This window comes from Colias philodice, chromosome 8 (genome assembly GCF_061535455.1).
Source record: "Colias philodice isolate Cphi_HAF_F1 chromosome 8, ilColPhil1 Martin Lab GWU primary, whole genome shotgun sequence".
Taxonomy (NCBI): domain Eukaryota; kingdom Metazoa; phylum Arthropoda; class Insecta; order Lepidoptera; family Pieridae; genus Colias; species Colias philodice.
In genome coordinates, this window is record NC_143093.1 from 3,860,238 (window position 1) to 3,882,337 (window position 22,100).

The window sequence follows — 22,100 nt, forward strand, 5'->3', positions numbered from 1 at the left end:
GCACAGATAAAATAATAATAAATCAGCTGTTTACTCGAGTGTTGTCAGTACTCCCAAGAGACCACCAAGAGACTTTTTCTATCTACCCATGAAGTCTGAACTCTGAACTCTTAAGAGGAAATTTTGTTTCTTTAGAGTTTAAACGTACGTTAATCAGAAAATATTGGAAATAAATCGCTTAAAATAATCCTGAAAGGAAAGGTTTTCTTTTCACATTAATCACAAGACTTTTCTATTGTTCACAAGAGAATACGAATTGTAATAAAAATATATCGTTTGTGGTCGTTACTAAATAAAAATATAATTTTAATTAAAAAATTATTCGCTTATTAATTTTGATAAAGCAACCCTTTACCCTGTAAAAAATTCTGACTTGACTGTTGACATGACATCGAATGACATAATCTGTGTTCCTTTCACGCGTAAAGTGTCGTGTGGCATCACTGCCACAGCCAGATTTAGTTTATTTGTAGATGAAAATAACAATTATAGCAAATTGTTTTACTAAAAGTCGTGATGTCAGAGCACGTATTACCGGCCGAGGAGCCGATACGGTTTGTTGCACCCGTAATACAAGATAACCCTACAGGATGGGGTCCTTGCGAGATGCCGGAGCAATTCCGTGACATGCCCTATCAGCCGTTTAGTAAAGGCGATAGATTGGGCAAAATCAGTGACTGGACTGTTGTCCAGGACAAGAAATACCAGAGTGAGTACAGAATTATGTTCATAAGTGCGCTACGTTTATGCAATTTATAAAATACATCCGCATTTATAGGTTATGCTAAATGTACGTAACTCTCATGATTAAACGAAAGATTTACCGTCTGCGTCGTTTCAGATAAGTATGCGTCTCAGTTCGGCGCTGGTTCGTCATACGCGTACTTCCACGATGAAGATGAGAGTACATTCCACCTGGTTGATACTACGCGAGTGCAAAAACCACCGTATCAGCGTGGACGTGCCAGGGGACAGAGGGGACGCGGTGCCAGAGGCGCGCGTACTCCTGGTGGCATGACCACTTTGAGCAAAGTAAGGATTTATTCCAATCATAAGAAAGTCCCATACTGAAACTGAAATCAGCTGTAAAATATTTGTTTACAAATATGTACCATTCAATAGATTTTCTTTTTACTAACAACCACAGTCATGTTAATTAATATACTTACAATTAATTAGTGTTTGTTTTTTCTCACTGGTTTTTTTTTTTCTATAGTAATAAACAAGTAATATATAACAAAAAAATAATGTAAAAGGTTAATGATTGTAAAAGACATCTCTTATGTTTACTATCTATTTAATAGTGTCCGACCGAACTTTCGGTTTCGGTTTCGGTTTCGGCCGAGTTTCGGCCAAAAATCAAGTTTCGGCCGCAGTTTCGGTTTCGGCCAAAATCGGCCGAAACTTTTGCCGAAACCGAAACTTAATTCGCAAGTTCAGTGAACTTAGTTCACACACGTTCACGCTCGCCTAACTTCGTTTTCCTCGGCAACGCTTTGACGGACGCTGTCAAAACGTTGGTTGACCCCAGTTGACCCACTGGTTCTTCGTAAAATGAGAAAAAAAAGTTTTATCGAAAAATATAAATATCTCTAATTTCTGAACATTTTCGCTTATAACTTTTTTATTTATAGTTCTACGACAAAAAGCTACTGGACCAAAGTTGTAGAGAATTTAATTTGCAACAAACAATGTTAACAATTTTTTTTATCAAATAAATAGTTAAAGAGATATATCGTAAAAACCATATCAACCGCTATTTTCAAGATGGCGGCCGTGGGACAAGGGTGGCGACCCCACAAACTTGGTGATAGCTTCACACTGAACCCCCCTACACATCAAAAAAATAAAATTGCGTCCTCTAAAAAATGCAACCCCAAATGTAACTTTTCAATGGAATATAATATGTTGAGATTGGAACTGGGTGTAATAGTAATTAATAATTATTATTTTTATATAAGAGGTACCTAAAAGAGACTGATTATTCTTCTAAAGTCTTCTAAGTACAAATACCAAAACTTAAGGCTGCAGTCTAGCAAAATTGCGTTTTCAACAAGTTATTTGACAATTTTTTCCCGGCTAATGAAATGATAAACTGAATTTTTTTTTCTTGTTTATCAATTAGTGTTATATACGCAATGCGCGTGAATTTTTTCACATTTATAAAGTTACTTTATGTTACCTTAATCAGGCCTTCAAGATAAGTCTATTTCCCCCAAAGACATTTCGAGCTAAGTTTGTGCACTCACTACGTTGCAACCGATTACAATTTACACAATCTGATCAGCGCATTATTATCCTTATATAGTCGTTATTAAAAACTGCTGAACACAATTGCCGAAAAACTTATGATTTTCTTAATTAGAACGTTATAAATTCATTAAATTTCCCATTTTTTGCCTTACAAAATCTATTGATAAATACTGCTAAAAGTTATTTTTTCCATTAATTTATTCGAGTTGGTTGAAGACCAATGAGTATTAATCCTTTAAAAAAATTTTTTTTGAATTTTGATAATTCCTTAAATATTAAAAAAATATTTAAAATAATTAGGAAAAATCCTAGCGAATTTCTTTAGTCGCGCTCCTTGGGCCGGAGCGTTCTGACGTGTGCTCTACGCTCGATTTTCCTTCATACCGAAGTGAAAGTTGCTCTACTTCATTAAATTTAATATTTTTGTTAATTGATTATTTTTATCTTAGTTTTGTGCAAATATTCGTATTTTTAAACATTTGATTTAGATATGGAAAATAAACGAAAAAAATACGCGTGTAACTACTAGAAAAAAAATTATCTTCGAACATAAAGTTAATGAAACCAAATAGATTGCAAAGGTGATTGGCAACAATTTCTTTATTTTACGGGGTGTCAGTAAAGGGATGTATATTTCTTTAAAACTAAAGTAAGCTCATAAATTTTCTTATACTTAATATAATTTTTTTGTAGTTCCAAAAATGTTTATTTTTCGTTTGAGAAATACGAAATATAATATAAACTTGTATTGAGAACTTGAACTTCCCAAGTTCATCCGGGGAAATCCCCATACGGGGAAAATGATTTGTTTACTCCAAAATTGATCCGAGGTGTTTTAATTTTTTCTTCTAGTCATTTTCAACGTAGCGGCATGTTGTTTGATTATTAATTTTGTAACTTAAATACAGGATGTTGGTTTTATATTCTGATCTTACAGACGCGCTGACAAATTTAGTCCGCCATTTCTAGTTTAGTCTACCAACTCTAAGTACCAATATTAAAACGAATGGATTATCATCACATCATCAAAACTCAGATGTAATGGAAGATCACAATAACATAGAAAATTCAGTGGGTGTTGAGAACTAAACAAACAGAAGTAACAGAGACGCGAAGAATAAAAAAAGAGGACGAAAACGATAATTCGTTGATGCTTTCCCTTTTCGACGTATTGTTAGGGTACATCACCAATCTGCAAAAAACAAAACTGATGATTCCCAATTGCTGATTAAAAATGAAAAACAAATAATCGACAACAGTGGTGAAAATTTGCTGATCACAATGAAACATCCTTCAGTGGTAGCAGATTTACTCATTTCAAATGTATCGGTGAACAGCGTAAAGGAGAGGAGGACAGGAAAACATTATGAATGTGGATGGTGGATTGTATACAGGTTGTAATCGATAAGTATATATGTGCAGGCGATTATGACGTTATTATTGCAGGTATCAAAAAACTTAAAACTGATATCGAAATTACTTTACCTAATGAGCAAAATGACAATAATAACTTTTTAAAAGTATAACGAGAAATATCTAAAAAATTTACTTTATACACTCCCATATCAAAAAGGGAAAATGGGACTAGTAGAAGTTAAATGTCTAATTCCGGCAAAAGACATGAATGCGGAAGATGCGGTTAAAAAAAATTAAATATTTGAAATACAATGCAAAAAATAACACTTTTGTCATAGATAAGAATCATGACTATTTTTTCTAAATTCAGGGACAACTAAACGTTGCAGAAGCAGAAGTCTGCTTATTTGCTGTTTGGACTGGAGTGAATCATTCGTTAAAAAAAAAGTATGTTACATACTTTTTTAAATATATAAAAAAGTATGTAACGTTTAGGCAAAATAAAATGATGGACCATTATCAAGATTTTACATAAATTGCCTACTGTCAGAATTGATTGATTCGAGACTTCAGCATTCGATGCCCATCAAGGACCCATCCTATATCATTCAAGCGATTGAAAAAAAAGAGATAAATCCAGTGCAACCGATAAAGCATCAGAATGCTAGCAAAAGATTTATTAGGTTTATCAATATAAATCTATATATTACACATAATATAATAAATCTGTAGAAGACGCGAAGACTGACATCCGCGCGGACGGAGTCGCGGGCGGAAGCTAGTCAGAAATAAATATCTTTTGTTTTCATTTAACACAAACATTACATTTTTTTTATTATATACAAAATTTGTTTATCCGTTTTATTAGTTAAACTGAACAACTTTCACTAAGAAACTTAGGTCGAAAAAAATGTATAGAGTTCTGCATTTTGTATGGAAAGCTTATTTTTTTTATATTTCGTCCAAATTTCTTTGTAAAAGTTGATCAGTTATATAAACATGAAGTTGAAGATATCAATAGAAAGTATTCGCAAATTTTGTGTACTGATAAAAAAAAAATCACCCGGTGTAATTTTCACGAAAATTGTTTCAAATTGTCATTTTTGGTACTTATTACGAATATTAAATTATGCATACGAATGATTTAATTTTTAAAAATTAAGTGGAGCAACTTTCCCTTAGTACATTTGTATTATTTACATATAGGATGACAGGATGCATTTGTTTGCACTACTAGACCAAGCCCTTAAGTATTTAAAGTAACATTAACAATTACTGATTTGATTTAGATGATTTATTTTACTGAGAACTTAATTTGAAAAAATAATAAAAATTAAATTTGTTATTATTAATATTTGAAAAATATTATTTTTTGACGTGACAACGTCTTAAATTAGGTTGCGACTGGGAGTCACTTATGAAAAAGTGTAACGCTCGGTAACGTTACGATGAGTCACCGAACGAGAGAGAGGCCCGCCGAATGCCTTGCGTCTCTCTCCCACTCAACTATGATCGAGAAAAAGACGTTGTCACGTAAAATCTTCGCCCGTAAAACCGACTTTACAGGCAACCATTTTTTTATTTTATACTAGCATTCCACCCGCGGCTTCGCCCGCGCAGTCAAAGAAAAACCCGCATAGTTCCCGTTCCCGGGGGATTTCCGGGATAAAACCTATCCTATGTCCCGGGGTAAAAAGTAGCCTATGTCCTTTCTCAGGTATCAAAATATCTCTATACCAAATTTCATGCAAATTGGTTCAGTAGTTAAGGTGTGATTGAGTAACAGACAGACAGACAGAGTTACTTTCGCATTTATAAATTTGTTGTAATCATTTATTTAATCCATACGATTAAATAAATTATTACAACAAATTTAATATACTATGTTTTCATTTCATGCCCTAATTAAGGCAAAATAATAGGTAAAATGCACCAAAGTTCAGTATTTTTAGAAATTTAATACTTGACCACGTGAGTTTCGGTTTCGGTTTCGGCCGAAACTGAAGCCACGGCCGAACATTCGGTTTCGGTTTCGGCCTGGAAACCAGTTTCGGTCGGACACTACTATTTAACTATAATTACTGTATCTTTTTAGCAACAAAGAGATCGCAAACTAGGCAAGAGATGGGGCCAGCGTGGTGCTCCCATGAAGATTCGTGATGCTTCCGTCACTGTACGACCCACCTGGGTGACCATTGAAGACATGGACTTCCCTCGGCTTGCTAAACTGTCTTTGCCAGGAATTAAAGAAGGTAATTTTCGTTTAATGTCACTTACACATAGTATGAAAGTAATGAATCCATTAGATTTTGTGTAAAATGTCTTAACTCTGATAAATACAACACACTGGATTTCCCCAATAAATGTACTTTAATATTTAAATAGTTCTTTAACTGATATAGCAAAAATGTAAGCTTTATCAATATCAAGAATTTTAATTATTCTAACTATCAATTTATGAACTCTGTGTTTTTTGTTTACATTTACATACCTGTGTATATAAATATAGATGACAGTACCAGAAATATGTTAAAACAAATGCAATGTAAATTTTTTATTAATTATCTGTTAAACATAATTTTATTATCTATAGGTGAAGACATTGCCTGCTGTGGTACTTTGGAGTACTATGACAAGACTTATGATCGTGTTAATGTGAAACATGAAAAGCCACTGCAGCGTATTGACAGGATTTTCCATACTGTAAGTTATTTTTTTTATATTGTATATCATTAAAATGTTTTTGAATGGACACAAATGTCAAGATCGCATTTAAAATTAAATAATTATATTCAACTGACTGGTTGGCATAGTTGGTAGTGACCCTGCCTTCCAAGCCATGGGTTTGATTCCCACCCGAGGAAAATATTTATGTGATTAAATGATTGCGCTGTGTCTGGGTGTTGATTATCTATACATATAAGAATTTATTTAAAATTATATATGTATGTTACAGCCATCTGGTTTCTATAACAAAAGCAAAAGCTTAGTATCGGATCAGATTGTGCAGTGTGTGAAAATTGTTCTGAAATATTTATTTATTTATATACTAGGTTTCCGCCCGCGGCTTCGCCCGCGCAGTCAATAATCCGAATAGTTCCCGTTCCCGTGGGATATCCGGGATTGCTTCATTTTCCCGGGATAAAAAGTAGCCTATGTCCTTTCTCGGGTATCAAAATATCTCCATACCAAATTTCATGACAGTTGGTTCAGTAGTTTAGGCGTGATTGAGTAACAGACAGACAGACAAAGTTACTTTCGCATTTATAATATTAGTATGGATTCATAATTATTATTGTCAGGTCACTACTACGGATGACCCAGTGATCCGTCGTCTCAGCAAGACGGTAGGCACTGTGTATGCCACGGACACCATCCTCGCGACGATCATGTGCTGCACTCGCTCCAATTACTCGTGGGATATCGTTATGGAGAAGATTGGTAAGTTATCCATATCTATACAGTAATATTTTAAAACTAGCCGCTCCGCGCGGTTTCACCCCCGTGGCTCCTCTCCTGTTGGTCGTAGCGTGATGATTTATAGCCTATAGCCTTCCTCGATAAATGAGCTACCTAACACTGAAAGAATTTTTCAAATCGGACCAGTAGTTCTCGAGATTAGCGCGTTCAAACAAACAAACAAACTCTTCAGCTTTATAATATTAGTATAGATAAAGTAACTGATCTGTGTATGTGTGTAAATATGAAATAAGTGTGTTGTTTGCAGACAAACAGGTATTAACAGCTGTGTATAAAATTTGGAGTGAGGTTAAGAATTTTCTTTTATAATTATTTTTCTATTTAACCCATTCTACATATTACCCTTTCTATAAATTTATCTTAGTTAGTAAACAGTGGATTTAAAATTATTTACGAATTAATTTACCTAAGTTTGTACACAGTCAATTGGAAATTATTTCCAAACACAAGTCGATTATAATTAAAAAAGTTATTTCATAACATCAACTCCATATCACTACATAGTATAAAACAAAGTAGCTTTCTCTGTCCCTATGTCCTTATGTATGCTTACATCTTTAAAACTACGCAACCGATTTAGATCCGGTTTGTTTTAATAGATAAGAGTGATGAAAGAGGAAGGTATATAATTAATTAGGTTTAAGACAAACCGGGTGGAAAGCTAGTAAATCGATAAGAAACAATTCACTATCCTCCAGGCGACAAGTTGTTCCTGGACAAGCGCGACAACACTGAGTTCGACCTGCTGACCGTCAACGAGACGTCAATAGAGCCGCCCGCAGACGATGGCAACTCCATTAACTCGCCCAGGAACTTGGCGCTTGAAGCCACGTTCATCAATCATAACTTTAGTCAACAGGTATGTTATAGTGAACTAGGTTTCCGCCCGCGGCTTCGCCCTCGCAGTCAAAGAAAACCCGCATAGTTCCCGTTCCACGTGGGATTTCCGGGATTGCGTCATTTTCCCTGGATAAAAAGTAGCCTATTTCCTTTCTTGGGTATCAAAATATCTCCATATCAAATTTCATGAAAATTGGTTCAGTAGTTTAGACGTGATTGAGTAACAGACAGACAGACAGAGTAAGAGCATATACGCACTATGCGGGTAGCCGCATTGCGGGTAGCCGTCCGGCTGACCGCAATCACAATTATGTACGTAATATTCATTTCTATGCGCACTGCGATGCGGCTACCGCAGACCGCACACGCATAGTGCGTATACGCTCTTACTTTCGCATTTTTAATATTAGTATGGATTTACATCAAACTAACATCATCATGATCTTTTAGTGTAAACTCGTATTCAATGTTGTTCAGTATTAGAATATAGTGTTTGTGCAAATGAGGAATGTATGCTCTGTATATAATTTATTATTGAACTGCAATAATAGTTTTCAATTGAATATGTATGCAGTGGGCACAACAAAAGCTTAACATTTTATGTGAAATATGTATTAAAAAACGTACACAATTGTTATTAATACATACTTGCATATTTTGTGGAATTAATGATCAGTCTGTTATTTACTGGTTTAAGTTAGTAGCTATTGAATTGTGATTCCCTCATTCATTGATACTATTTGCTAATTTGTCAGGTGTTGAAGTCTGGCCCCACCGAACCCAAGTTCAAGTTCTCGGAGCCAAACCCGTTCGTGTCTGAGGAGGAGGAGGGGGAGGTGGCCTCCGTCGGCTACCGCTACCGCAAGTGGAACCTTAACAATGGTGTTGTGAGTACATTATAATTAAACTTTAGTTATTTTAATCGATTTATTAATAGAAGAACTGACATTAAAGGATGATTTACGCTACACAGTTTCAAGACCGTGCCATATTGTCTGTCTGTTTAATCACAAATAATGAAAAGTATTATTCAATAATAATATTTTAAAAGAGCAACTATGGAGTTTCTTGCCGATTCTTCTCCATAGATACTGCTTTCCGAATCGGTGGTAAATGTTAAAAATACTTATGTAATGACGATTCGAAAGTGCTACTAAATAGTAGTCTAATTGAATAAATGAATGTTTGAGTTTGAGTTTGAAATAAAAACACAATAAGATGTTTTTTTGCCACGCAGATATATTTCTCACAATGACAAGACAGTTTGAAATAGCATAAAAAAATAGAAGCAAGATCAACCAGTCATAGACTTAACTAAAAAGTATTTATTTCAATATCAATAAATAACAATAACAAATAGAAATACACTAGAGACACACACTTAAAATTGGCCCTTAAAACATGTATTATTCCAGGTGTTGGTAGCCCGTTGCGAGCACGACGCAGTGCTGCAAGGTCCACAAAACGAGACCCAGTTCCTGACGATCAAGGCGCTCAACGAGTGGGACTCGAAGCTAGCTAACGGTGTGGAATGGCGGCAGAAGCTCGACACCCAACGTGGTGCTGTTCTTGCTAATGAACTGAGGAACAACTCGTGCAAGCTCGCTAAGTGGACCGTTCAGGTAGGATTTTTTTTAATAAACTAGATTAGAGGCTTTGAACATTACTGCGACGGTATAAGGTGTTAATTACAATGAATCAGTACATAGTATAAAACAAATTCGTTTTCGTTGTCCGTCCGTGCCGTCGTCCGTCATAGCCGTCCATGCAAAGGTACGGCTATGCATGCTTATAATTAGATAGTTTTATTATAATTTATTAAGCTTTCTACAAATCGGGCTAGCGCAAAGCTTAATACTGGCTTTCCACTCGCATTTTATAAAGCCTTAAAATCATGGGGAAGAGTAACATAAATCGCGTTTAAAATCCGTTAAAAACTTCTGAACTGTATTGTATAATAATCTCTTGTACAATTGCAGGCGCTGCTTGCCGGCTCGGACCAGATCAAGTTCGGTTACGTGTCCCGTATCCAAGTGCGTGACAATTCGCGTCACGTGATCCTCGGCACGCAGCAGTTCAAGCCGCACGAGTTCGCGGCGCAGATCAACCTGTCCATGGACAACGCGTGGGGCATCCTCCGCTGCATCATCGACATATGCATGAAGCAGAAGGACGGTGAGTGTTCGAGAATGTTCTAGAACGTTCCATGGCAATGTCCAACTCGCGGCACGCAGCAGTTCAAGCCGCACGAGTTAGCATACTGTGCTATATAATGAAAATGTTTAAATGTCCAGATCACATGATCAAATGCATAGTAAATTTTATAAAGATTGCATAATGATGCACCTTTAGCATACAATTTGTGATAGCATCCATTAATAATTAATATATTTTGACATTCACTCTCAATAACGTCATTTTAATTATAATAAAAAAGTAGCAGTAATAAAAATTACTTTTTGTTACATTCGGGTGAAGCTAATAATTTTTTATTTTTTATTTTATCTCATAACTAGCGACCCGCCCCGGCTTCGCACGGGTGCAATGCTGATACTAAATACACTACAGAAAAATTGTGAACGTTGTATAGGTATAAAAATATAGCGGCCCGCTCCGGTGAGTCCGGCATCGCACGGGTATAAAATACATAGCCGGGCGGCCGCAAACGCTACGTCCCGCAATTTTTAAATCTGTAATATCTTCGAAAATATTCACTTAAATCATACGGTGTAAAGGGCCATATAGATCTATATTAAATGAACAATGTATCCATGGTATTTAATTGGTTAAGGATTAATGCTGTATTGGTTAAAATCGCTTCGAAAATTAGCCATTATTTGTCGTAAAAAGTAAATGACAAAAAAAAGTTATTGTGGGTTATCCATAAGAGATAGACATATACCATCGCGGACTTTTCTGTAGACCTTTTCAATGTGTATAATACTTAGTACATTATTTTGATAAAACTCGTAGGGTTCAGCCTGCGTTTGCAATGTAAGCGGAATAAATGTAATTTTTTACGACATCACATTAGAAACCTCAAAAATAACAGTACTTCTCCACTACTTAATGGATCTTATTATACATATAAACCTTCCTCTTGAATCACTCTATCTATTAAAATAAACCGCATCAAAATCCGTTGCGTAGTTTCAAAGATTTAAGCGTACAAAGGGACATAGGGACAGGGAAAGCGACTTTGTTTTATACTATGTAGTGATATGTTTAACGTACGTAATGTTCCAGGCAAATATCTGATAATGAAGGACCCGAACAAGCCTCTGATCCGTCTGTACGACATTCCGGACAACACGTTCGAGTCTGACGCGTCAGAAGAGAGCGGCGACGAACCCGCCGACACACCCTTCGCCCCACTGTACTCGTACGGGAACTCGAAGAGAATTTAATATTAACTTCAACTCTGTAGTCGCCAATAAATACGCTGTATTATGTATTACATATTTTTATTCTGGATAATAAATCGTTTCGGTCACAGTGTGCGTTTTTTATTTACGTTTGTTTAGTGGATGACGTGTCCAACGCAGTTTTAGTAGTTTTAGAGTAAGGCTCTGTACTATGATCACAATCTTTACCAATAATAAAATTGGAGTGTCTGTTTTTAAAATGGAAAAAACGATTTTTACATTGGTAAATGTTAAAAATATGTAATGACGATTCGAAAGTGCTTCTAAAAGAAGTCAATGAATAAATTAATGTTTGAGTTTACTAATGCATACATGCTACAATTTTTGTCTGTCTGTTTGTTCCGGCTAGTCTCAGGAACGGCCCGACCGATTTTGATGTGATTATCACTAGCAGATAGCTGTTGTTATTAGGAGTAACTTAGACTATTTTTTACACCGATATTCCCTCAGGAACATTAGGATTAAAAGGAAAAACGCGGGAGCAGCTAGATCACAATAAAAAACGTTATATTTTATTTTTGTATTTATTTATAAAATATACAGGGTGTCCCAAAAAGTAGTGATATACGGAAGCTGGGAGGTAGAAGACCTAGAGGTCTATCCGAATCACCCCCATGTATGTTATGCGATTTTTCGTATTTTCGGAGTTATGACGTTATTTTTCAATTTTTCACCTATCGCCGAGTACGATGAGATTTTCACTCATGGTGACGTCAATTATTGCGGTAGATGCTTGATTTTTTTTGTGTGCTAAGCTAAAAGATAGGCCAATTCAGTATGGTAACTTTTACTATCGTTAGATCTTTGAATGGAATAAAAAAAGAATTAAATGCCAAGAAAGATAAAATTACCCAGTATGTTCACCACTTCAAGGGCCCGTAAAAAAATAAAATCACATAAAAAAAGTTTTCTTTTTGGCTTTTAAAAACTTGCTCTATCTATCAGGTAGCTACCCTGAAAATTTCATTTTATTATTCAGAAGGCTTCGATCGAAAAATTGAAATCTAAATTTGGTACGTGCAAAAATTGAATTAACATTATGATTAATAAAAACAAATTAAAACCAATAACAAGGTGTTCAATTACCAGAAATTTTTAAAATAACCCCGCTGTTGCTCAATGCAAGTGCGACATCACCGTAAAAAGTTGTCTTTTAAATGTCTGAATGCCCTTTTATCATTTTTAATGGTTTCTTCTGCTACTATGAATTTCCGGGTAATTTCGTCCAAATTGTGGCAGTCTCTCGTCTTTGTAGTATCCCCACGGAAAAAAATCAATAGGGTTTATGTCCGAGGACCGTGGAGGCCAGGCTAAAGGGCAAAGATACCCTGAAAGATGGATTGGTTGTTGCAGCCTGCGCATGCGCCGGTGACTCCTGTCTTAAAGCCTGGCCTCCATGGTCCCTCGACCTAAACCCCATTGATTTGTTTCAATGGGGATACTAAAAAGACCTCGGCTACTTGAGAGAATGCCACAATTTGGACGAAATAACCCGGAAATTCAGAAGAAACCATTAAAAATGATAATAGGGCATTCAGCATTTAAAAGACAACTTTTTACGGTGATGTCGCACTTGCATTGAGCAACAGCGGGGTTATTTAAAAAAAATTCTGGTAATTAAACACCTATTTATTGGTTTTAATTTGTTTTTATTAATCATAATGTTAATTCAACTTTTGCACGTACCAAATTTAGATTTCAATTTTTCGATCGAAGCCTTCTGAATAATAAAATGAAATTTTTAGGGTAGCTACCTGATAGATAGAGCAAGTTTTTAAAAGCCAAATGGAAAACTTTTTTATGTGATTTTATTTTTTTATGGGCCCTTGAAGTTGTGAACATACTGGGTAATTTTATCTTTCTTGGCATTTAATTCTTTTTTTTTATTCCATTCGAAGATCTAACGATAATAAATGTTACCATACTGAATTGTCCTATCTTTCAGCTTAGCACACAAAAAAAATCAAGCATCTACCGCAATAATTGACGTCACCATGAGTGAAAATCTCATCGTACTCGGCGATAGGTGACAAAATTGAAAAAAAACGTCATAACTCCGAAAATACGAAAAATCGCATTACATACATGGGGGTGATTCGGATAGCCCTCTAGGTCCTCTACCTCCCAGCTTCCGTTCATCACTACTTTTTGGGACACCCTGTATGTCATTCTTAGTTATAATAGTTACATAACTCTCTTATTTTTTTTAATCCAAAATTTCTGGTACAATATAAACGAGGTTGTTTCCAAAATCAGAATTATGTTCCTTATCTATTAGGCTCTATGATTACGTAAATCTTAAAATAAAACATCGAAATAATATCTGAATTTTTAATCACATAACAAAAACATAACTTACAATAATACATTTTTTATTATTCTTTGGCTTTGACAATATCATCTTTGTTCAATAGTTCTAATTCAACCGCCTCCTTCTTCATATTATCTTGAACTTCTTCCAAAGTTTTTCCTTTTGTCTCTGGCACAAAAAAGTATATGAAAAATATACCAAAATATGCGATACTAGCGAATGACCAAAAAACCGTGTAATGTCCGAACACATCTTTGATGCCTTGATACGATTTCGTGACGAGGAAGTTCATAATACATGCTATCATAGTGGCTAAGCTTGATGCAACGGTTTTGACGTTTATAGGGAATAGTTCTGCTTGTAAAATATAAGGCAGGTTACCCAAACCGACACTATACAATATATTGAAACCCATCACACCAACTAGAGGCAATGCAGATATCGATGTCAATTTCTCCGGTGAAAGGTGATAAGCGTCTTGTAAAAAGAAATATATTCCAACAGCGGTCAGAGAGAGTGCAACCCCCGTACTGGATATCAACATTAAAATTCTGCGACCGAAGTATCCAGTAAGAAATGTTGCGCCAATACCTGTAGACACAAAAACAAATTTGTAATAAGTAACTATTAATTTGAAAAACTTTACATAAATACCTAATTATTACCAAACTAAGGTTTTTAATGGCTTATTCATTTTTTAAATACTTAATTGTTTATTTTAATTACGTGGCTGGAAAAATGATATGAATTTACATTTAAAGACAAGCAAATTATACAACGATAGATAGCTCTAGACTGCGCTAGACAGTATTAAGATAACAAATAATTATTATTTACTTATGCATTAAGTTCACTGCACTATCAAACTACACATCGTATATTATTACAGACCTGCATAGCTCATGAATAGTGCTTAGTACCTATATATTAGTAAACTATTTATTAGCTTTATATAATTATACTCTAAGCCGCCGTTCTTGAGTATAATTATATAAAGCCGCCGCACTTATCAACACATTTAGCGATTCATTTTTCCTTTATATACTTAAATATTATGTGAGATAACTGTAATTTTCATATTTTGCAACAAATTTTTACTAAGTATTTCATTTGTTAGCAGTGACCTTTGAAAACTATATAATATAAAAACTTAGAGGTAAGTAGGTACATACATTTCTTTACCTATTTCCGCGTTTCTATTTGTGTAACTGATAACTGTTCCATACTCAATAAATTATTATCTCTAGACTTTAATCTACAATTGAATACTACCAGCGCCTTGTCCCTATGTATTATTTGATAATAGCCATAAATAAGGTAGCGTTTGCATATTATACAAACATAATAAAACAAAGATATAATATTATAGTAAGCTCAACTCTCAAGAACGTCGAGTTTTACTTCGGTATAAGGATAACTAATAATAGTATTTGACTCAACTTTATTATTAATTGCTATTATGCGTACAGCGTACTAACGACTTCATTATTCATTAGCTTATTGTCTTAAGTAAATTTTAGCGTAGATATCACGCAAATATATATTATGTACTATAAACGACGCCTTACCCGCTCCAAACTGGACTAAGCCATACACGATGCTGACATAGGGCCCAGACACAGAACTACTCTGACGGAATATAGGCTCCAAATACGCTTGAATCGCACATTGGCCCGTCATGTACTGTAGGATCTTTAAACCTATTTAGACAATTTTTTATAAATTAAAAACTGTCTACAGATACCGTATGTCAAAAAGTTGGTATCTAAAATAAATGTATTTTTTAATAATACTGTAAAAATCCACATTTTTTATTATTTTTATATCTTCAAAAGTACCACTAATACAAAACTAATTTCATTGGCACATTTTGTTTGTAGAATTTTAAGTAAATGGAATTTTAATTAGGTAGGTAACTAGTTATAATATACATTACTAGGTATGTATATTGTACAGGTATTGCTTTTTTCTAGACAAACAAAACTTTTGAGCATTTATTAATAAAATCAGGTAGGTACCATTGTTAGCTGTTTGAATAGCATTTGAATTTTTTAAGAATCACTTGAAAAAAGCTCTTTTCGACAGATAAACTAAACGTAATAATTGATTATAATGAATTGATTTCCTAATAATTGCTCAAAATATTTGTTATAAAATTGAACATTGATAAGAAGATAGCACTGACCGCGACATCATCTCCAGAATTCGCGCATCTAAATTAATACTAAGTTTTAAATTAAAAAAAAAATGCGTCGTTTGCAGGGATATCGGTTAAAAATCAGTAATTTAAAAAAAATTACATATAACAATACACTACAAAACTAAATATTATAGTGAAGGTTAGCAAATAAAGATAGCAATATACGATATTTATCTACAATACAAAGTATCAATGTAATATGGATATAACGAAATCTCTTGATAAACACTTGGTACGTTTATGTATTTTTCTATCTTTCTACGTTTAAGACTAAAGGTCATAGTTTTATTATTCAAAATTATACGTACATTTAGTCCTTCATATAACTCTTCCATGTTTTGTTAGTATATTTACCTATAATTTTTTAAAGAAGATTATGATTATTATAAATTTATAGATTAATCAAAATTTGATATATTTTACCTGCAACAATATACAGTGCTTTTCGGTATCGTAAATTAGTCAAAAGCTCTTTTGCAGTTGTTTTATTTTCCATACTTTCTTGCACATGTTGCCTCATAATAGCCAATTGTTCATTTGCCCACTAGAAATTATAATTTGTTAAATCTTAAAACCAAAACTCAAAACTTTATATACCTACTCTACACATCTCTACATATACATATATCTCTAGATACTCTTCCATAGGCATCATTAAAGTGCATATTTATTATTTTATTATTGCGATGAACATTTACGAGTACATATACATACCGCCTCATCTTTGGTGCCTTTTATAACCATGAATACTTTCTTCGCAGCATCTATTCTCCCGTCTTTCAAATGATAGTATGGCGACTCCGGTATCCAGAGACACAGCAGGGCATATATAACCGACAACGAGAGAAGTATGGAGTTAAGTGCTGTATATGACACGAAGGGCCCCACTCCATACATAACCAGATTTCCCCCATTAATCATTACTTGAGTCAGCATTCCCAGAGCGCCCCTGATCTCTTTATCAGCTATTTCTGTTAAATATACCATTGTCACCTGTAATATGTTTTATCTGCATCTTAATCAAATGATGTACACGACGCAAGGATAACTATAAACAAACATCCGTATTTTACTTTATCTACTAACTAGGACCTGCGACTTCTCTCATCTTCAATAGAATGGCACCCGGGTGAAAATAAACCTATGAACTAATTCAGATTGTGATGATCTATCAATTTTTAATTTTAGGTATATAAATCCGAACAGCCCCCCTAGACAAGTGGCTTTCTATTAGCGTAAAGTTCGATAGAATAGATTATGAATGTATGAGATTGACGTAATCAATCGTCGTCGTCGTCGTCGTAATCAAACGTCAATCTCATACATTCATAATCTATTCTATTGAACTTTACGCTAATAGAAAGCCACTTGTCTAGGGGGGCTGATGTTTTTGCGTTTAAGAGTATCTATCTATTGCGTATATATCAAACATACTATGATACACAATAATTTCCTATAAGTATTCTGTATGACATAGTATTAAGTATATAATCGACTAGTGGATGTGAGGACGAGGGAAGATAAACTCATGAAATAGTTAGGGTACAAAGTTCGAATTCAATCTATCCGTTTAAAGTGGTTCAAAATCGAGTCCAAAGGACGTACAGAGGAGTATCTCAAATACTTATTAACATAGATGAAGCTGATGAAAAATAATGTACTTAAGTAGGTATATTATGTGTTTTGAAATGTTTCTTTACCACGGCTGTGATTCCATTTGCAATTCCAATCGTTATTCTTGCTATGCACATAATCCACGGCGTCTTAGTAAATAGCAGTAGAAGCTGTAAATGTATAATCAATTTAATCTTCACACAACATAATGTTAGTGATTCTGAACATTAGATACATAAAAGGACACTTTTTAGGCGTTGTTAATGTGCTGATTGCGAGGAAATGGTACTGTAGCCTTCAAATTTTCAGTGCAATTATAGTTCTTAATAGTTTCTGTAAAATTTATGTACGTGTAGGGGCTTGTTATATGCGGGTGTAATAAAAGATGAAATTACTACGCAAAGGTTATATTTCATTAACTACATATATATATTCGTATGTAATTAATATTCGACCTAATGCGACCAACCCGCGTCCCGACAAGCCCATGACTGTTCATGCATAGCGCACGAACTGTTTATATACGAGTTACCGTGTGAACCTATGGTGTGAACTTTCTTAGTAGTTAGGTACTACACTTGAAATTCGGTAACTCGTAAATTGGCTTGTCGTCGCTACATACGTATGAGCTGTAACTACTTTTACGAAATTTGAATTTCTCGGCATTTTGAATTATGCCAACCATTTAAATTGGTAACTTTTTCAGGGTTATTTTTTAACTAGTTAATTGATTAAAAAATTCTGGTAAAGTTAATTTGAATAAATGTAGAGATGATCATTTTATAAAGTATGGCAACTACAATATATTAAAATCACGAATCAACGTACTGCACCTAAAAATCCCGGTAAAAGCGCCGCAAGCGCAGTCCGTCGACGCCCAATTCCCTCACATAAAATCTGTCCAAGATAACAACCAGGTAGAGCTCCAAGAGGACACAGGGCGACCACCCATGAACTTTGCTCCTAAAATACGTACATATCTCTAACTTATATTATTTGATTGATTGAATATTAGAAAGCATGCAGTAATCATTCTAAACATTTGGAATGAAATACTGTGAAAACAACAAAAAACTTTTTTTTTTCACATCGCGTAACTTACGTCAGTAATTTGAATATTTGCTTCTCCATTTCTGAACTTTGGAATTGCGGGCGATGGCCATGATAATGCAGCCCCGGTAAATGTAAACGCGAAGGATACTGAGAACAAAATAAATAATGGCACTCACTCATTAGTTCCTCCGATAACATTTGTAATTGCCGCCAATCGCAAAGTCGCCACTTACCGCTTATGCCCGCTAAATATTGCACTTTTCTACTTATTGATACTGGTGTAGAGCCCATTTTCTCAAAATAATAATGAGTTTTTGTTTAATAATTCATTTTTGTAAATTTACTAAAAAAAAATTATTTTTTAATACTCTGTACAAAACAATGGTATGCATTGAAATATACACGTTTATCGGTAGCCGTCGTTTATACGAATGTGTACGAATGTCACAAAATTATACTGTAGACCTCAGAGGAATAAACCTAGGTTTATTGCTCTGAGCTGTAGACTGTAGAGTGTAGACAGTAGGAGTTTATTTGCTGCAAGTAGGTACATACCTACGTAAATTTACAATCATAACGAGCTACGACGTATTATGACGTCATTCGTATTATCTTTTCATACACAATGTATAGTAATTTCTACGCCACAGATTATGCTAGAACATGAAAGCATTCTCAAATCAAGTGGACAAAAATAATCTAGACTACCCTTTCTAATTTATTACACGATATAAAATATGAATGACGAATGAAAACAAATAAATGCACCTATTTGATTATATAATAAACCTTTGTATTTATTGGATACTATATAGCTGTGCTCCGCCTTTTCACCCGCATTGCTTCACTCCTGTTGGTCTTAGAGCGTATACGCACTATGCGGGTAGCCGCATTGCGGGTAGCCGTCCGGCTGACCGCAAGCACAATTATGTACGTAATATTCATTTCTATGCGCACTGTGCGGTCTGCGGTAGCCGCATCGCAGTGCGCATACGTGCTGGCCACGGACAATTCGCTATAGCGAAAATTCGCGCGGCGCGACTGGCGGCGCGTCTTGCGAATGAATCAAATGTATGGAAATGTACTGGGCATGCCACGCGCAGCGGCGACCAGCGAGACGACCGGCGAATTTCCCCGAGCGAATCGCGCGGCACGACTAGCGATCGAAACAAATGTATGAGTTATTACGGCGCAGGCCACGGAGTCGAGCGGCAGACGCGGCGACTACTCCCGGAGCGAACTTAATTTAAAATAGTTTGTTTTTTTTTCGCGAAAATGGAGACGGAAGCTTTTATTGCAGAAATTCTAGCTAGACCAGCTATTTGGAAGTCTAGCCACCCGCAACATAATTTTTCATCATGCCTATATTTTTCATATTTTTGGTGGAATTCTCCGTCTGTAACACGATTTCTATTTAATTCGTGTACTCCACTATATCTTCCAAACATTAAATCTTGAGCAAAAAAGCTGCTACTCTCCAAACAACGTCGAGCTAACTTTGATAAAGCCATCTCGTCTCCTCGTCTACACTGGTCGCGGCGGCGATCGCAACTGCCCGTGGCGTGCTTACCGCGCCGCGCGAATTGCCGCGCCGCCCGTCGCGCCGTCGGTCGCGCCGCCGGTGTCCGTGGCCAAGGTGATAGTGCGTATACGCTCTTAGCGTGATGATAGCCCTAACCCTTCCTTGATAAATTGGCTATAAATTTTTGAAATCGGCCCAGTAGCTCCTGAGATTAGCGCGTTTAAACAAACTCTTCAGCTTTATAATATTAAAGTATAGATTATGAATGATATAAAGAGCTAGACGGTTATTTATCTATGTTTTTATTTATATATGATAACATACCAATCAAACACATACAACTTACGTAGTAATACATAGTTAATCTATGCATACAACCGACTATAAAATATGTATGTCCCATTGTACATCGGGAAATCAACATATTAAACTTCAATAATTAGAGAATAAAATTATTATCTGTTTTAAAATTCTTGGCCAATGATATACCTAATAATTATTTTCGTAAAATGATGCTTTAAGAATTTCAAACAGAAATAGATAATTTAGGTATAGTTTCTTTGATTGTATGGTTAGAATCCTTTAAGCATATCTCTATAAAATTGGTTTGGCTATTCCCTCTGTGTTTTGAGTTTTGGCTTGGCCTTAAATAAATTCATTTGTGGAATATGTTTATTAAAATTAATATGTTAAGACATAAAACCAATTTATTCATATCAAAATAATTCAGGGTAAACTGACAATTTTATACATTTCATACAGGTGCATAATCAACAGGCATTTTCATAATGATACCTCGTACTTGATTGGCTACTATTGGATTATCTGTGCAAATATCCATTGGCCCATAGGGTGGTAAAATAGTAGCATTTCCAAGGGTAATATTATCACCAGACTCAGTCACTGGCAATAAGTTCTTTTTGAACCAAGATATAATCCTTAGTTTTCTTGCTGATACATTTTCTGTGCTTATATGGGTTGTGTTAAGCAAAGGTTTGATGTCTGATAAAGGAGTACTTTCTGTAATGTTTGATATTGCATGTCCGGGTATTAGCACTCTTCTATATGAATCTCCATGTAATACCAATAAAATAATACTGAAAATAAATGCTTTTTAGTGATATAATATGTAAAGCTACAGGTTCTATCATATGAGCCCCTTTGCTAAAAATTAAAAAAACAACTATCAAATTGATCATTGTTTGTGTATTATTAATTATAATATATTTAAGAAAGGAACACACATGGTGGTTTTGCACATAAAGATCAATATAAAATAGTGAATCAAATGAAAGAATGAACTATCAACTCAATATAGTAGGTATTTCAAAATTAGTAACAATAGTATTGTATACCTATACTGCTCTGGATCAATAGCTAACACATATCCTGCAAATGTTACATTTTTATGAACATCCACTTTAACGTACTTATTAATTAAGGAAATCAAAAATTCTGGATCGCCTTTTAATGTACTGTAATCACTTATAACATTGTTTATAGTATCCATTATATATTTTATTCTTAATGTATCATTAGTCGATAAATCATTCTATAATGTAAATATTATATATACATCGAATCAACTATTATAATATTAATAACATTGTTCAATAAACTTTCTGAAATTTTATTTGTATTTTGTACGAGGTCTTCAGCTATTATGACACAATATGACAATTGACAATTAATGACAAGCTGGATGGTTGACACTTGACAGATTTCATCTGAGCATACCTTAATGCTTCGTTCACATTGAGCAAGCATTGAGCTCCTCGCGTCCATTATTTTTGGATTATCCTATCTACTAATATTATAAATGCGAAAGTTTGTGAGGATGGATGTATGAGTATGTATATGTATGTTTGTTACTTTTTCACGCAAATACTACAGCCCCCCTAGTCAAGTAGCTTTCTGTTAGCGTAGCGTTCAATAGAATAGACTACGAATGTATGAGATTGACGTAACCTGTAGATACGTTTATCTACAGCCTATTATATATGGATTGATAATAATAATATAATGTAGCTAAAGCGGTAACCCTGA

General features: G+C 34.7%; 3 protein-coding genes across 4 annotated transcripts; 1 reads left to right on the forward strand and 2 right to left on the reverse strand.

Annotated features, from left to right (window-relative positions):
* Positions 1-389: 389 nt before the first annotated feature.
* On the forward strand, positions 390-11,425 carry eIF3d1 (eukaryotic translation initiation factor 3 subunit d1). The gene is made up of 10 exons (XM_089698037.1): positions 390-709; positions 842-1,032; positions 5,705-5,861; positions 6,203-6,312; positions 6,912-7,050; positions 7,788-7,948; positions 8,685-8,816; positions 9,345-9,551; positions 9,909-10,104; positions 11,176-11,425. Exons 1-10 carry the CDS (start codon positions 517-519, stop codon positions 11,334-11,336), a joined length of 1,647 nt encoding a protein of 548 aa, XP_089554163.1. The 5' UTR covers positions 390-516; the 3' UTR covers positions 11,337-11,425.
* A 2,106-nt stretch (positions 11,426-13,531) lies between these two features.
* On the reverse strand, positions 13,532-19,141 carry LOC149486426 (facilitated trehalose transporter Tret1-like). Of its 2 annotated transcripts, XM_089698012.1 has the most exons (9): positions 19,040-19,134; positions 18,766-18,997; positions 18,582-18,679; positions 18,308-18,442; positions 17,566-17,649; positions 16,580-16,858; positions 16,289-16,409; positions 15,234-15,365; positions 13,536-14,256 (listed from the first exon to the last, which is right to left on the reverse strand). In XM_089698012.1, exons 2-9 carry the CDS (start codon positions 18,821-18,823, stop codon positions 13,730-13,732), a joined length of 1,434 nt encoding a protein of 477 aa, XP_089554138.1. In that variant the 5' UTR covers positions 18,824-18,997; positions 19,040-19,134; the 3' UTR covers positions 13,536-13,729. The 2 variants fall into 2 exon arrangements, with proteins under 2 accessions (XP_089554139.1, XP_089554138.1); XM_089698013.1 differs by lacking the exon at positions 15,234-15,365 and having other exon boundaries at positions 13,532-14,256; positions 19,040-19,141.
* Positions 19,142-20,747: 1,606 nt separating this feature from the next.
* Positions 20,748-21,736, reverse strand: LOC149486427 (gem-associated protein 6-like). The gene is made up of 2 exons (XM_089698014.1): positions 21,410-21,736; positions 20,748-21,151 (listed from the first exon to the last, which is right to left on the reverse strand). Exons 1-2 carry the CDS (start codon positions 21,562-21,564, stop codon positions 20,809-20,811), a joined length of 498 nt encoding a protein of 165 aa, XP_089554140.1. The 5' UTR covers positions 21,565-21,736; the 3' UTR covers positions 20,748-20,808.
* Between the last annotated feature and the right edge of the window lie 364 nt (positions 21,737-22,100).

Bases quoted from the DNA above. Each gene is read 5' to 3' on its own strand.
- LOC149486426 (XM_089698012.1), bottom strand. From the start codon at position 18,823: ATGGGCTCTACACCAGTATCAATAAGTAGAAAAGTGCAATATTTAGCG. The intron at 16,410-16,579 runs GTATGTATATGT...TATAATTTCTAG, and splicing joins AAGGCACCAAAGATGAGGCG to TGGGCAAATGAACAATTGGC. The intron at 15,366-16,288 runs GTAAAATATATC...TTGTCTAAATAG, and splicing joins AGCACTGTATATTGTTGCAG to GTTTAAAGATCCTACAGTAC.
- eIF3d1 (XM_089698037.1), top strand. From the start codon at position 517: ATGTCAGAGCACGTATTACCGGCCGAGGAGCCGATACGGTTTGTTGCA. The intron at 6,313-6,911 runs GTAAGTTATTTT...TATTATTGTCAG, and splicing joins TTGACAGGATTTTCCATACT to GTCACTACTACGGATGACCC. The intron at 10,105-11,175 runs GTGAGTGTTCGA...GTAATGTTCCAG, and splicing joins ATGCATGAAGCAGAAGGACG to GCAAATATCTGATAATGAAG.
- LOC149486427 (XM_089698014.1), bottom strand. From the start codon at position 21,564: ATGGATACTATAAACAATGTTATAAGTGATTACAGTACATTAAAAGGC. The intron at 21,152-21,409 runs GTATACAATACT...ATTTATTTTCAG, and splicing joins ATTGATCCAGAGCAGTATAG to TATTATTTTATTGGTATTAC.